A 13106-nucleotide genomic window follows, 5' to 3' on the forward strand; every position below is an offset into this window, starting at 1 on the left:
ATGAGCAGGGGAGGGTCAGAGAGAGAGGGAGACACAGACTCTGAAAAAGGCTCCAGGCTCTGAGCTGGCAGTCAGCACATAGCCCGACGCGGGGCTCAAACCCACGAACCGTGAGATCATGACCTAAGCGAAAGTCGGACACTTAGCCGACTAAGCCACCCAGGCGCCCCACAAAAGACATTTTTAAAAAGCCTCTGGAAAATGGTGATTGTTTTGTTTGTTTTAGCAGTCAGTTCACTTTAAGGTTCTGTCTCACCTTCTGTGTGGGCAGCAGTTCCAATGTTAATTTAGTTTTCAAGGCCTTTGTCATACTGCTTGGGTCTGCCTCCAGGGGAGCTCAGGATTTATCACATTTCACACACAAAATAGGGGCTTCTCTCTCCAGCTTTCACGTGTTTGGGACTCCTGCACTCTCTGGCTCAAGGGAGCTCATTTTCTAGATCTTCTGGCCAGAAAGACAGTGTTCTCTGGGAGTGTAAGCTGCCTGTTTGGTTGCCTTAAAATTTTTCATGGTAAGGATTGCCCTTGTGGGCAAAGTGGAGAGAGAGAGAGAGAGGGAGAGAAAGAAAGAGAGAGAGACGACCTCAGGTATTGCCCATACATAAACATACACACTTTTCAGACCACAAGGGCCCTTTGGACAGAAATACAGAGTGTTCCCGTGGTGCCACTGTGGAGTTCTGCAACTGGGCCCACCTTGAGGCAAGGTGAATTAAAAAGGAAAAATTATGGACAATCATGATGATTACTTCTCATACTCTTCAGCTCATAGAGACCCTTTCTCCTAATCCTCTGGCCACAAAGACGAGAATTCTCATTGTGCAATTCTGAAACTGGGCCACCTTGGGCCAGTGCTGGGAGAGAAAAAAGGAAACATTTCAAAACAAAATAAAATGGGAAACTCCCCTTCCCCCTTCCAGGTGGCTTCTTCAAGTATTGGCTTCCTCCCCCAGTCTGCCTGTTGTTTACTTTTCAGTTTTCAGTTAGTGGTTTTTCGTATTTATCCTGCATTTTTACTTGTAAATCATGAGTAAAATAGACGGTAGGGGGCCTGACTTCACCTTGGCCAGCAGCAGAAGTCCATGTTTGATATGTATTATATATGTATATATACAATATATATTCTACTTTTATATATTATATATTATATGTATATATATTTAAAGTTTATTTATTTTAAGAGAGAGAGAGACTGTGAGCAGAGGAAGGGCAGGGAAAGAGAAAGAGAGAGAGAATCCTAAGCAGGCTCTGCACAGTCAACGCAGAGTATGATGCGGGGCTTGAACGCACCAACCATAAGATCATGACCTGAGCAGGGGCGCCTGGGTGGCTTAGTCGGTTAAGCGTCCGACTTTCACTTAGGTCATGATCTCGCGGTTCGTGGGTTAGAGCCCCGCGTCGGGCTCTGTGCTGACTGCCAGCTCAGAGCCTGGAGCCTGTTTCAGTCTGTGACTCCCTCTCTCTCTGACCCTCCCCTGCTCATGCTGTCTCTCTCTCCTAGAAATAAATAAACCACTGAAAAAAAAAAAAATCATGACCTGAGCTGAAATCAAGAGTCAGATGCTTAACCAACTGAATGACCAAGGCGCCCCAATACATATTATATTTTATAATCCTTTTTCAGAAATGGACCATCACTGGGGCTCAGAGTCAGGGCTGTTAAGGGCTGGAGGTCACAGAGACTGGGAAGAAGTATGAGAGGAGTGTATGAGGAGCATGAGATCTAAGTTGTTCTTGCTGTTGCCAAATTGGTGATGGACTCCATTTCTTTTCTTCTCAGTTCTCTATGGAACTGTGGTTAGCCCAGATGTAGGAAAGTATGAAATGAAGATTGGTCCCATCATCTTCCAGGTGGCCTCTGGAGATATCACCAAAGAAGAGGCAGATATGATTGTAAATTCAACATCAAACACATTTAATCTCAGAACAGGTACTAGACTTGTTGGATTTTGAGTAGTATAATTAGTAGTCAACTACAGTTGCTATAGCCAAACTGGCTTCTATAGCTTCGGTTTATTAATTAATTAATAATTTTAAAATTATTTTGATGTGATTTCTAATCATTGGTAACAGTTAATTTATAAATTTTTCTTCTTTATTATCAGAAACACCCAGGTTATAGGATTCCTTTGATGACTGGGAAAACTTTTAGTTAATGAGGCAATCATTCTGATTCAAATGTACTATTTTTAAAAATTCATGTTTGTAACCTTCTTGCTTTTCTCCTGGAGGGGTGTCCAAAGCAATTTTAGAATGTGCTGGACAAAATGTGGCAATGGAATGTTCTTGCCAAGGTAAGGCACAATACTATTTTTTTGGTTCAAAGTTATAAGTGGAAGGCTAAATATGGAAGGCTTTAGAAAGGCTGGTGAAGGTCTTAGGATTGGGGAGAAAACATATTAATCTTAAAATCATACATTTGACCAAAGAATTCTAAGCATAGACAATTAGAAGTGAAAAGTAATCTCACAGTTAAAAAGAGAAAAAAAGATTCAACAAAGACCATATTTTAGGAGTCTCTTATTTACATAAAATGGTTTATGTGCCAAACCAAACATTTTGCTTTCTAAACAATCAAAGACTAGGTTCAGTATCTAATTTTGCTTCTCTCTGTCTTGTGTTTCCCAGTTCAAAAGGGCAAAAGTGATTATATAATTACTGAAGGTGGATTATTGAGGTGCAAGAATATTGTTCACGTTGTTGGTGGAAAAGATGTCAAGAGATCAATGTCCTATGTTCTGCAAGAGTGTGAAAAACGGAATTACTCGTCCGTTTGCCTCCCAGCCATTGGGACAGGTTTGTAACCTCTGGCTGTCAAGGCGTCCACCTTTCCTTGGATTTGGGGCTGTTAATATAGTTAATGTTGAGTCTGAGTAAGGGTAGCTCTTCACTCCAACGCAGTCCCTGAAGGAGTAAGCAAAGACTGTGAGTGGTTAAAGAGGAAAAAAATCAAGAAAACTGAAGATAGTGTTGAATATTAGAGCGACATTTGCTCTCTACTGTGGTAGGGAAGAGAAAGGGAGGGAGGGAAGAGAAAGAAAGTCCATCTCTCCTTCCGGTTTCTCAGTCTCTCTCCCTTTTTTTTCCTGTCCCCTGTGTTATTTAGTCTTTAGCCTCTTGCTCCATCCTTTCTCCAAGGAGAACATCAATGCATCTGCTTACACCTCTCAGTTGCTGACTCTCAGATGAGTATTCCCAGCCTTCTTTCACCACTTGCCCAGTTGGCTGTGTGGGTTGGCCTTAGGACATGTCCACATAGAAGCCTCTCAGTCACTAGAGCTTAATGGGTTTTGGTTCTAATGGCTCATAAATTCAACTCCAACTTTCCTCTTTTCAGCCTACTTGCCTCTTTTGTTTCCCTGAAACTATGTAATAGTTGTGTGGGTCTTCATGTATAAGGATGGTGCTTTGGGTTTACCATTAATAAGGTGATGCTTTTTGAGCTATTCTCTCAGGAACCTGAGTCATGGGTGTTGACTGGAATTTCTGCTTGGTTTCCCTTAAGAGAGCTGGTCTGGGAAGCAAACATTTTCAGACTTGAAGTGGAATGTAGCTGACTGGTCCCAAAGGGAGAGCACTCACCCCTGGACTGGTGATTCCACTGTGCAGCAATCTGTTGAGTGTTGCCCACTGCATTCTAGGCCCTCCAAAAGCTTAGCTCAGTACATTTAGCCATCCTTGTCACTTTCTGAGCCTTATTCTGATCCTCTGCTATTTTGATTTCTGTAATTCTTTACCATTCCTCTTAATGTTCCCACATGGAATGCTACATCTACTTTATTATTTTTCCATTTCTGAAAGTATAATTTATAGTCCCTTTATGTTTTCTTTCCCCTTGTAGTATTATCCAGTCTTGGGAGATTAGCCAACATGTCTGTCTGCCTGTTTGTCTATCACTCTATCTCTATCTATGTATCTGTGTATCTATCTATCTTTTCTGGACACCGATAGTGACTCACCAGTCTGTGTCTCCATTGGTTTTACTTCTGAGCTCTGGTCTTATATTTCTACATAAACTTTATTTGGGCCAAGAAATCAGACAACCCAAGGGTGGCAGAGACCTTCCCAAGAAAAAACAAGGAAATGAGGCAGTTTTCATTTCATATAAATATACACATGTTTGAGTATTTCTGGGTTACTGCAAACCTGTTGTTTCTTCCACTGACCTGGTTGCATTGCTGGTCTGCACAAATAAATCAAGGTTAGCAGATTCTCCTTGCTTGTCATCTTTAACAGTCTCTATCATCACCTGAGTTGGTCCTTAGGCTAAAGGATTGGGGGAAAATTTCTCCTTTAGTGGTGTTTATGAGTTAAACTGGGGCTGTAATTGAGACAGCTTCTGGCAGTAAAAGAAGCCTTCTCCCTGGTTCCTTACAGACACCTGCCTGTGGGAGGGAGTGGGTGTTCAGCGATACTTGTGAGCACCTCAAGCTCAATGTAGACTATGAACTTTGTTCTATTGTCTTCTTCCCTGAACATGCCCTTCCTCTTATATCCCTGATCATATTAAAAGCATCACTTTCTATCTAGAATCCTTGACCCTACACTCTTTATCACTCTTATGTTCATTAGCTTATTCACTAATTTGATTAAGTGTTTGCCAAGTGCTTTCCACGTGTCAGGCACTGTGCTTAGGCACTGGGGACAGAAAGATGTCTCAGAAAAGGGTCTAGTCCAGAAGGAGCACCTAGCCTACTGTGAGGGACAGATATGTAAATAAACAACTGCAAGACAGCATGACTCATCATGCACATATAAGCAGAAGGAACAGAGGGTCAAAGATAAACCCAGCTGGTCACTAGGTCCTGCTGACTTCACTTCCCAATTATCTTCTCAGTCCCTGTACCTGACACTTCATTCTGGCCCCTTCTTTTTGGTCACCTCTTGTCTTTTGCCTAAACTTTTATTAGAGCCTCCTATCTAGACCTGGGCTCCCCCACATTTCCCACCCCAGAGATTTATCCTTCTCAAAAACAGATCTCTTCCCCTGAGCACACCAGACTAAACATACCAAACCCCTGTTATAGTTCTATCTGGCATAGCCTTCTCCTCAGCTTCTCATACTTTACCTGTTGGATACCTATTCATGCCCATATATCCCATCCTCTGTGTTCTACCTGCCTACCTAAGAGCTAGCCCATGATGGGACGTAGTAAATGTTGATAGTGAATGAATGTATCTGAACCCTCCCACTTAAAACCTTCCAAAAATCATGAGATAACCACAGCTTTGCAAATGATAATTGCTCTCTTTCCCTGTCATCTAATTAAAAAAATAAAAAAAGCTGAACAAACTCCCTTGTTTAGTTTTATATGGAGTTTGTCTACATCACCACCAGTGTCTATGTAGCCAGCCCAAAGTGGTCTACTCTCATTTCTGCAGTGGTGGCACCGTCAACAGGGAAAGTCCAAGCGGGCTGTTAGTCTACCACACCAGGTTGGCCAGGGGACTTTTACATTACTCCCTATTGTGATTTGCTGGCTGCCATTGATTTGTATGTAACTGCTTCCATGGCTTTTCATGGGACTTTTAATGATCTCACCTAGGCCTTAAGTTTGAGAAATAAAATATGGAACATGCTATAAAAAGAAAAAGACTTGCTCTGGTGTCTACCTCAAACCTAGCAAGTCAGCTAAAATCTCACTGAGGTGCTAGAAAAGATTTCCTAGAAGCTAATGGATAACTTGTGTGCAAAGAATTATAGATTATAACAGATAGCTTACAGCTCCAGGTGTCTTACAAAATTAGCTTAGTTTAAATCAGGTCCCCAAAGACCTCTGGAAGAATAAAGATACATGCATATAGTCAGGTGACTATAAGCAAAAAAGAAAAATTGTAGTTCTTTTTAAAAAGCATTATATTTCCACATATATTAGCATATTTTGCTTTTTATGGACCCTTTGAACTCACTAATGAGCCAAGAACAGTTAATTAACCTTATAACACAGAAGAACACAGTGAGCTAGGGTCAGCTCAATAGAGCAGATATGAACATCAGATAGCAAAAGTTAGATTTCTGGGTCCATTGTTCATTGTTGGGCTATTGGCTTCCTGACATTCCGGAATAGAAGCGCCCTGTTGCATCTAGGACCTCAAAAGTGTTTGATTGCATTGCTAGAGAAGCCTTAGATGATGAAACAGTTGGGCAGTGGGCTTTCATTCTGTGAGGACTGTAATCCCCAACTTATTTCTCGGCCTACCCAGTCAGGTCTTTCCCCATTTTTATTATTTGCTTTTCTAGGAAACGCCAAACAAGACCCAGATATGGTTGCTGATGCCATAATTGATGCCATTGAAGACTTTATCCAGAAAGGATTTGTACAGTCTGTGAAAAAAGTTAAAGTTGTTATTTTTGTGCCTCGCTTACTGGCTGTGTTTTTGGCCAGCATGAGAAAAAGAGAACGATCTCTGACTTCTCCCCAAGAGTCTCTGAAGTCTCAATTAATATGTGAGTTGACCTTTTTTTATGAAATGCATGCTCCTAATATTGATGTCACATTAGCTAATCTTAAACAGATGATCAGAAAGAGAAATTAAGAAAATAATCCCATTAATAATTATATCAAAAGAACAAAACATCTTGGAATAAATTTAACTAAGAAGGTGAAGGACCTATACTCTGAAAACTATGAGACATTAATGAAGGAAACTGAAGATGACAAATGGGAAAAATGTACCATACTTATGGGTTGGAAGAATGATTATTGTTAAAACGTCCATACTATCTAAAACAATCCACAGATTCCATGCAATCCCCATCAAAATTCCAAAAACATTTTTCACAAAAAAGAACAATCTTAAATTTGTACAGACCCACAACAGACCCTTAATAACCACAGCAATCTTGAGAAAGAAGAACAGGGGAGCCTGGGTGGCTCAGTCAGTTGAGTGTTTGACTCTTGATCTTGGCTCAGGTCATGATCTCATGGTTCATGGTTCAAGCCCTGCATCAGGCTCTGTGCTGGCAGCTTGGAGCCTGCTTGGGATTCTCTCTCTCCCTCTCTCTCTGTCCCTCCCCTGTTCACACTCGCTCATGTGCACGAAAGAGAGAGAGAGAGAGAGAGAGAGAGAGAAAGAAAGAAAGAAAGAAAGAAAAAAAGAAAGAAAGAAAGAAAGAAAGAAAGAGGGAAGGGAGAACAAAGCTGGGGGCATCACATTTCTTGATTTCAAACTATGTTATGAAGCTATAGTAATCAAAACAGTATGGCATTGGCATAAAAACAGACAGATGGATTAATGGGACAGAATAGAGAGCCCATAAATAAATCCATGCATATGTATATGTTGTTTGACTTACAATGGGGTTACATCCTGATAAACCCACTGTAAATTGACAATTTCATAAGTCATATGCATTTAACACACCTAACCTACTGAACATCATCGTTTGGCCTATCCCACCTTAAACATACTCAGAACACATTTGCCTACAGTTGGATGAACTCATCTGACACAAGCCTGTTTTATAAAAAAGTGTTGAACATCTCATGTAATTTGTTGAATAGTATAATGGGTGTGGAAATGGAATGGCTTTACAGGCATAGAATGGTTGCAGGTGTATTGGTTTTGAGCCTCATGATGCCAAGCTACAGCTCCCTGCCACTGTCCCGCATCAGAAGAGTATGTCACCATATATTACTAGCTCAGGAAATGATTAAAATCTAAAGTACAGTTTCTCCTGAATGCATATCATTATCATACTATCACGAAGTCGAAAAATCGTAAATTGAACCGTTGTATGTTGGGGACCATCCGTGTAGTCAGTTAATTTACAGCAAAGGAGCCAATGGGAAAGGATAGTCTCTCCAATAAATAGTGTTTGGGTGCTTGCTTCAGCAGCACATATACTAAAATAAATGGAGCCATGAAAACTGGACAGCTCCATGTAGAAGAATGAAACAGGATTAGTGTCTTACACCATACACAAACATCCACTCAAGATGGATTAAAGATCTGAAACCATAACCCTTCTAGAACAAAACAGAGAGTAAGCTCCTACCTATCAGTCTTGGCAGTGATTTTCTTTGGATTTGATACCAAAGCACAAATAGCAAAAGCAAAAATAAACAAGTGGGACTTGTTTCCTCACACTAAAAAGCTTTTCATGACGAAGGAAACCATCAACAAAATGAAAAGGCAACCTATGGGATGGAGGAAATATTTGTAAATAATGTATGTGATAGGGGTTAATATATAAAGAACTCCTACAACCTGATAAAAGACAAATAATCTGATTTAAAAATGGGCAGAGGATCTGAGTAGACACTTTTATAAGGAAGGCATACAGATGGCCAGCAGGCACATAAAAAGGTGATAAACATCACTAATCATCAAGGAAATGCAAATCAAAACCTAAGAAGAAATCACCTCACCTGATAGAATGGCTAGTATCAAAGAGACAAGAAATAACGTGTTGGGGAGGATAGGGAGGAAAGGAACTGTCATGCACTTTTGGTGGGAATGAAAACTCATACAGCCACTGTGGGAAACAGTATGGAGGTTCCTCAAAAAATTAGAAATAGAACTACGATATGGTCCAACAATTCCACTTCTGGGTATTTATCTTAAGGTAATAATAAATAAAACTATCTTAAAAAGATAGCTGCACCCCCATATATTCATTGCAGTAGTATTTACAAAAGCAAGACATGGAGAAACCTAAGTGTTGACCAACAAATGAATGGATAAAGAAAATGTGATATATACATTACACACCCACAGGCAATGGAATATTATTTAGCCATCAAAAGGAGGGAATCCAGCCATTTGTGACAACACGGATGGACCTTGAGTGTATTATGCTAAATGAAATAAGGTGGTCTCACTTAATATGTGGAATCTTAAAAAACAAACTGTGAGATACAGAGAATAGATTGGTGGTTGCCAGAGGCACCAGCGGGTGGGGCTGGGAGGTGAGGAGGGGAGAAATGGGTGAAGAGTGACAAAAGGTACCAACTTTCAATTATAAGCTAAATAAGTCCTGGAGATTTAATGTACAACACAGTAACCAAAAAGAGAGAGAGAGAGAGAAATAGCTAATCTTCATTTCTTTACTTTTTTTTTTTTTTAGCATTCATGGGCTCCCAGCATCAATCTCCCCCAAAGCAGAATCCTTTGGTTTTGAAAAAGAAAACAGAATCAGCAAGTTTTCAGGTGTGTGGTGAAAATGCAAAATGTGTGGAAAATGCTCTCACCTGGATACAGGATCTGATTTCAAAGGAACTGTGTCCTTACACCAATGAGGATGAGTGTATCAAAGATTTTAATGAAAAAGAATATCAGAAATTGAATGAGCTGCAGGAGAACTTAAATATTGCCATTTGCTTGGACAGTAAAAAACCTTTGATTGAAGTTTTTGGAATTGGCAAGGATTTGACACAGGCTAGAAATGCAATTGAGGAAATGATCAAGAGAATTAGATTGGCCAAAGAAGAGAAATCCCAGGCAGATTTTATCAGTGAATTTATAGAATGGCAATATTATGACAAAGACTCTTTTCATAGTTTTAACAAAATAACCAATCTGCAATTGGAGAATGCGAGGAAGACAAAGAAAAGGATAGCTGTTGTCAAAGTGAATCATCAGATCTACACCGTGAACCTGTGGAATTACACTGCTGTAGATGCAAAAGGACACAGTTTACCTGTTCGGCGCCTCATGAAATCTGAAGGTGAGTCAAACCAGCGTGCTTGTGATCATTATTTTACACCTACTTTGGGCTTAACACTATTTGGTACATACATCGAAATTGTACTCAGTAGATCAAATTCAGGCAACTCTTATGGGATGAAATAGAAAACTTGGTCTCTGAGCTTAATGAGCGTACATTATGGCTGGGGAAATGTAGCATGGGTGCACCCAACAGACTGAGGCTGACCATCTTAATGTGACAGTATCCAAACCTTGCATTTGTTCCCATCTCTACAGTTTATCAGCTTTCCAGGGCCAGTTCTGCGGCAGAGGTAACAGCTCCTTCAGTCAAGAGAGGGGAAGCCATGGGCTTTAAAGAAAAGTGGCTCAAGGTTTTCTAGAACAAAAGGAGAAGACAGCCTGGTCAGAGTGGGCATTCTCTGTCAGTGACTGATAGCCCAGAGAGCACTGGGAGTTTGTAGGAACTTTTCCCAGAATTCACTTCCTCTCCTGCCCCAAACATAAGATTTCCTCACTGCACTGTCAGGAGGCAGCCTTGGAATTCTCTGACTGGATCTACTCCCCAAGAAGGGAATGTTTGTGTTGTGTAGATAGACATACCTACCTTTGAACCACATAGGTCCTACACTGAAAACTCGTAAATTGACTTCTGGTACATTATCTTTCTCTCTCTTGAGATCAGTGTGAATGAATTCTTCAGACTGTGAGCAACTGTAGGGGAATGGCATCAATTAAGTATGATATTCTGTTTAGCAGAAGAGAAGATGGAGCAAAACCTGCCATCCACTCAGCTCTTAAGGATGTGGAGAAAAATAATGAAAAAACAGATGTGGAGGGCCTTGCAATAGTGAGGCGCTCTGGCAAAAATCCACCCTTTCTAACAAGACCATTGTAGGGAAATAATTTATTGTTAAATTATTAAATGATGACAGATTAGAGACTGAGCAGAACATGCAGCTTGAGTTACACTACACCAGCATTTCTCAAATCTGAGCATGATCAAAACTTGTTAAGATGCAGGTACATGGGTTCCATCCCTCAGAGAGTTTGATTCAGTAGATCTGTGGGGTTTTGTCTTTTTTTGTCTTTTTTAACATTTATTCATTTTTGAGAGACAGAGAGAGACAGAGTATGAGTGGGGGAGGGCAGAGAGAGGGAGACACAGAATCTGAAGCAGGCTCCAGGCTCTGAGCTATCAGCACAGAGCCTGACACGGGGCTCAGATTTCACACACCATGCCTGAGCCGAAGTCAGACACTTAACCGACTGAGCCTCCAGGTGCCCCTGTGGGGTTTTTTCTTGATAAGCATTACGATTGGTTCTGATGTAGGCTGTCTGTGGGCCATGCTTTCAGAGACATTCTCTGAGAAAGATAAGGAACTTATTGAACACGTTGAGTTAGGAGATAATAATGTAAGAACACGGATGATACTCAGTTCTTCAGAGCATACCAGGGGTATGTGGATGGGCCTTCCCAGGTGTGTGGGAGTCTTCAAATGTCCTCTTTGCAGTTGGGATCCCCGAACACTGGAGTGATATGAAACAGCAGGATGTCTGTGTGGTTGAGCTACAGCCTGGTCATGCAGAATATGACACAGTGGCAAGGAAGTTTAAGGAGACCTGCTTGAACTTCTACATAGAGAAGGTATGCCTTCTGCTGACATAGAGTTTCTTAAGAATGGGGGAGATAAGAGACATCGTGGTCCTGGATAAATCCACAAATACATTTCTATTCACTTTTCATCACATTTTTCCCAAAATTAGAACATTTTATGGCAATCTGGTTTTTGATTATAGATTCTACTCCCATCACCATAATTGTAGAGACATTAAGATTGAGATCGTGTCAGTTTTTAGAATATAACTTCAGATTGCGATATGATGTTAGAATACTAAAAACGTGTGTTGACTCAGTGAGGAGCTGGTTAGTAGTGATCTTGAAGAGACAGCTGATAGTAGGAGTCTTCCCAAGAGGAAGAAATCTTTCCCCAAAGAGGAACCAGTTAGCGATCCTGACGAGGAAGGGAACAGGAACATCCCCCAAGAAAGGGGGAAACTCTCTTCCTCCAAAGGAGGAGACACTCAGCAGTGGACCCAAAGAGGCTGCTGGCAGCAAGAGCAGCAGCTTCAAGAAAAAGAAAAAGTTCCAAAAGCTAGCCCAGGAAGATGAAAATGGACCCAAGGCAACATTCCCCCACCTACCCTGATATCCCAACAAAAACAAATTCACAAGTATCTGTGAAGCAAGCTAATAAAAATTAAAAGACACAGCTGCAGGGTTGGATTTAATAATTAGCAAACACCACAAAGATCAGGATTCTGTGCTTCTGCTACACCATTCACAGATCAACACTGCTCGCTTCTGTGATAAATCCAGTAGTCGCTTCCTTGTTCATCTCCCTGATTTGGGCATCTTCCACTTTTAAACTTTAGTGTTGTTCTTTGAAATTATGTTCCTATTTGACCTCTATGGCAATATTATATTAATGCTTTCTTCCTTAACTAATTTTCCTTTCATTATCCCTGTTATTTATTTCTCCTCCAAACCGCTGACCCTGGATTTACCCATAGGATTTATATTTTGCTCTTCTGTCTCTGCAGTTCATCTGGAAATGTCTTTACCTTTCTTGGCTTCAGCTGCTATTTCAATGTTGATAGCACCCAAATCAACATCACCAACCTGGATCTTTGATCAAGCTCTACAACATTTTCCTTCTTTCTTTCTTTCTTTCTTTCTTTCTTTCTTTCTTTCTTTCTTTCTTTCTTTCTTTCTTTCTTCCTTCCTTCCTTCCTTCCTTCCTTCCTTCCTTCCTTCCTTCCTTCCTTCCTTCCTTCTTTCTTACATTTCTTTATTTTTGAGAGAGACAGCATGAGGGGGAAGGACAGAGAGAGGGAAACACAGAATCTGAAACAGGCTCCAGGCTCTGAGCTGTCAGCACAGTGCCTGACGCTGGGCTTGAACTCTGAATGGCAAGATCATGACCTGAGCCAAAGTCGGACACTTAACAGACTGAGCCACCAAGGCACCCCTACAACATATTCTTAATGGCCTAAAAAAAAAAAAATCTCTGCTTGAATATCTGTCTGTTAAATCAATGTCTCTAAACCTAACTCATCATCTCACCATTTCCCTTTCCTTCCCCACTTCTGCCACTGGTTCCACCACTTTCTGAGTAAAGCTAGAGACCTTCGGGTACCTTCCCTTCATCCATAAAACAAGTCTGTCAATAAGGCCTGCATTTTCATTCTTTCCTAATTTTCTCTCTCTATTTCTGCCACTGCTCTATTTATGTAGTTAAGCACATAATAACTCAAAATGATTTGAAGCGTCTTAACAAGGAAATATATTATTCCTTAAGGTAAAATAAATAAATGAAGAAAAATGGACAAAAAAGAAAAGGAGCGTAGGAAAAATAAGATAATTCAGAAGTGTTATCATTTACAAAAATACATAC

The 13106-nt window shown here is 40.6% G+C and overlaps 1 protein-coding gene across 1 annotated transcript in view; it reads left to right on the plus strand.

Annotated features, from left to right (window-relative positions):
- PARP14 (poly(ADP-ribose) polymerase family member 14) overlaps positions 1–13106 on the plus strand; it is a 42671-nt gene that overhangs the window by 26513 nt on the left and 3052 nt on the right. Inside the window, 6 exon segments of the mRNA XM_039240652.1 lie at positions 1781–1930; positions 2232–2294; positions 2629–2796; positions 6242–6448; positions 9071–9670; positions 11163–11296. Of these exon segments, the coding sequence (XP_039096583.1) occupies positions 1781–1930; positions 2232–2294; positions 2629–2796; positions 6242–6448; positions 9071–9670; positions 11163–11296 (1322 nt within the window).

This window comes from Hyaena hyaena, unplaced genomic scaffold (assembly GCF_003009895.1).
Source record: "Hyaena hyaena isolate Hyena2069 unplaced genomic scaffold, ASM300989v1 scaffold_180, whole genome shotgun sequence".
Classification (NCBI taxonomy): domain Eukaryota; kingdom Metazoa; phylum Chordata; class Mammalia; order Carnivora; family Hyaenidae; genus Hyaena; species Hyaena hyaena.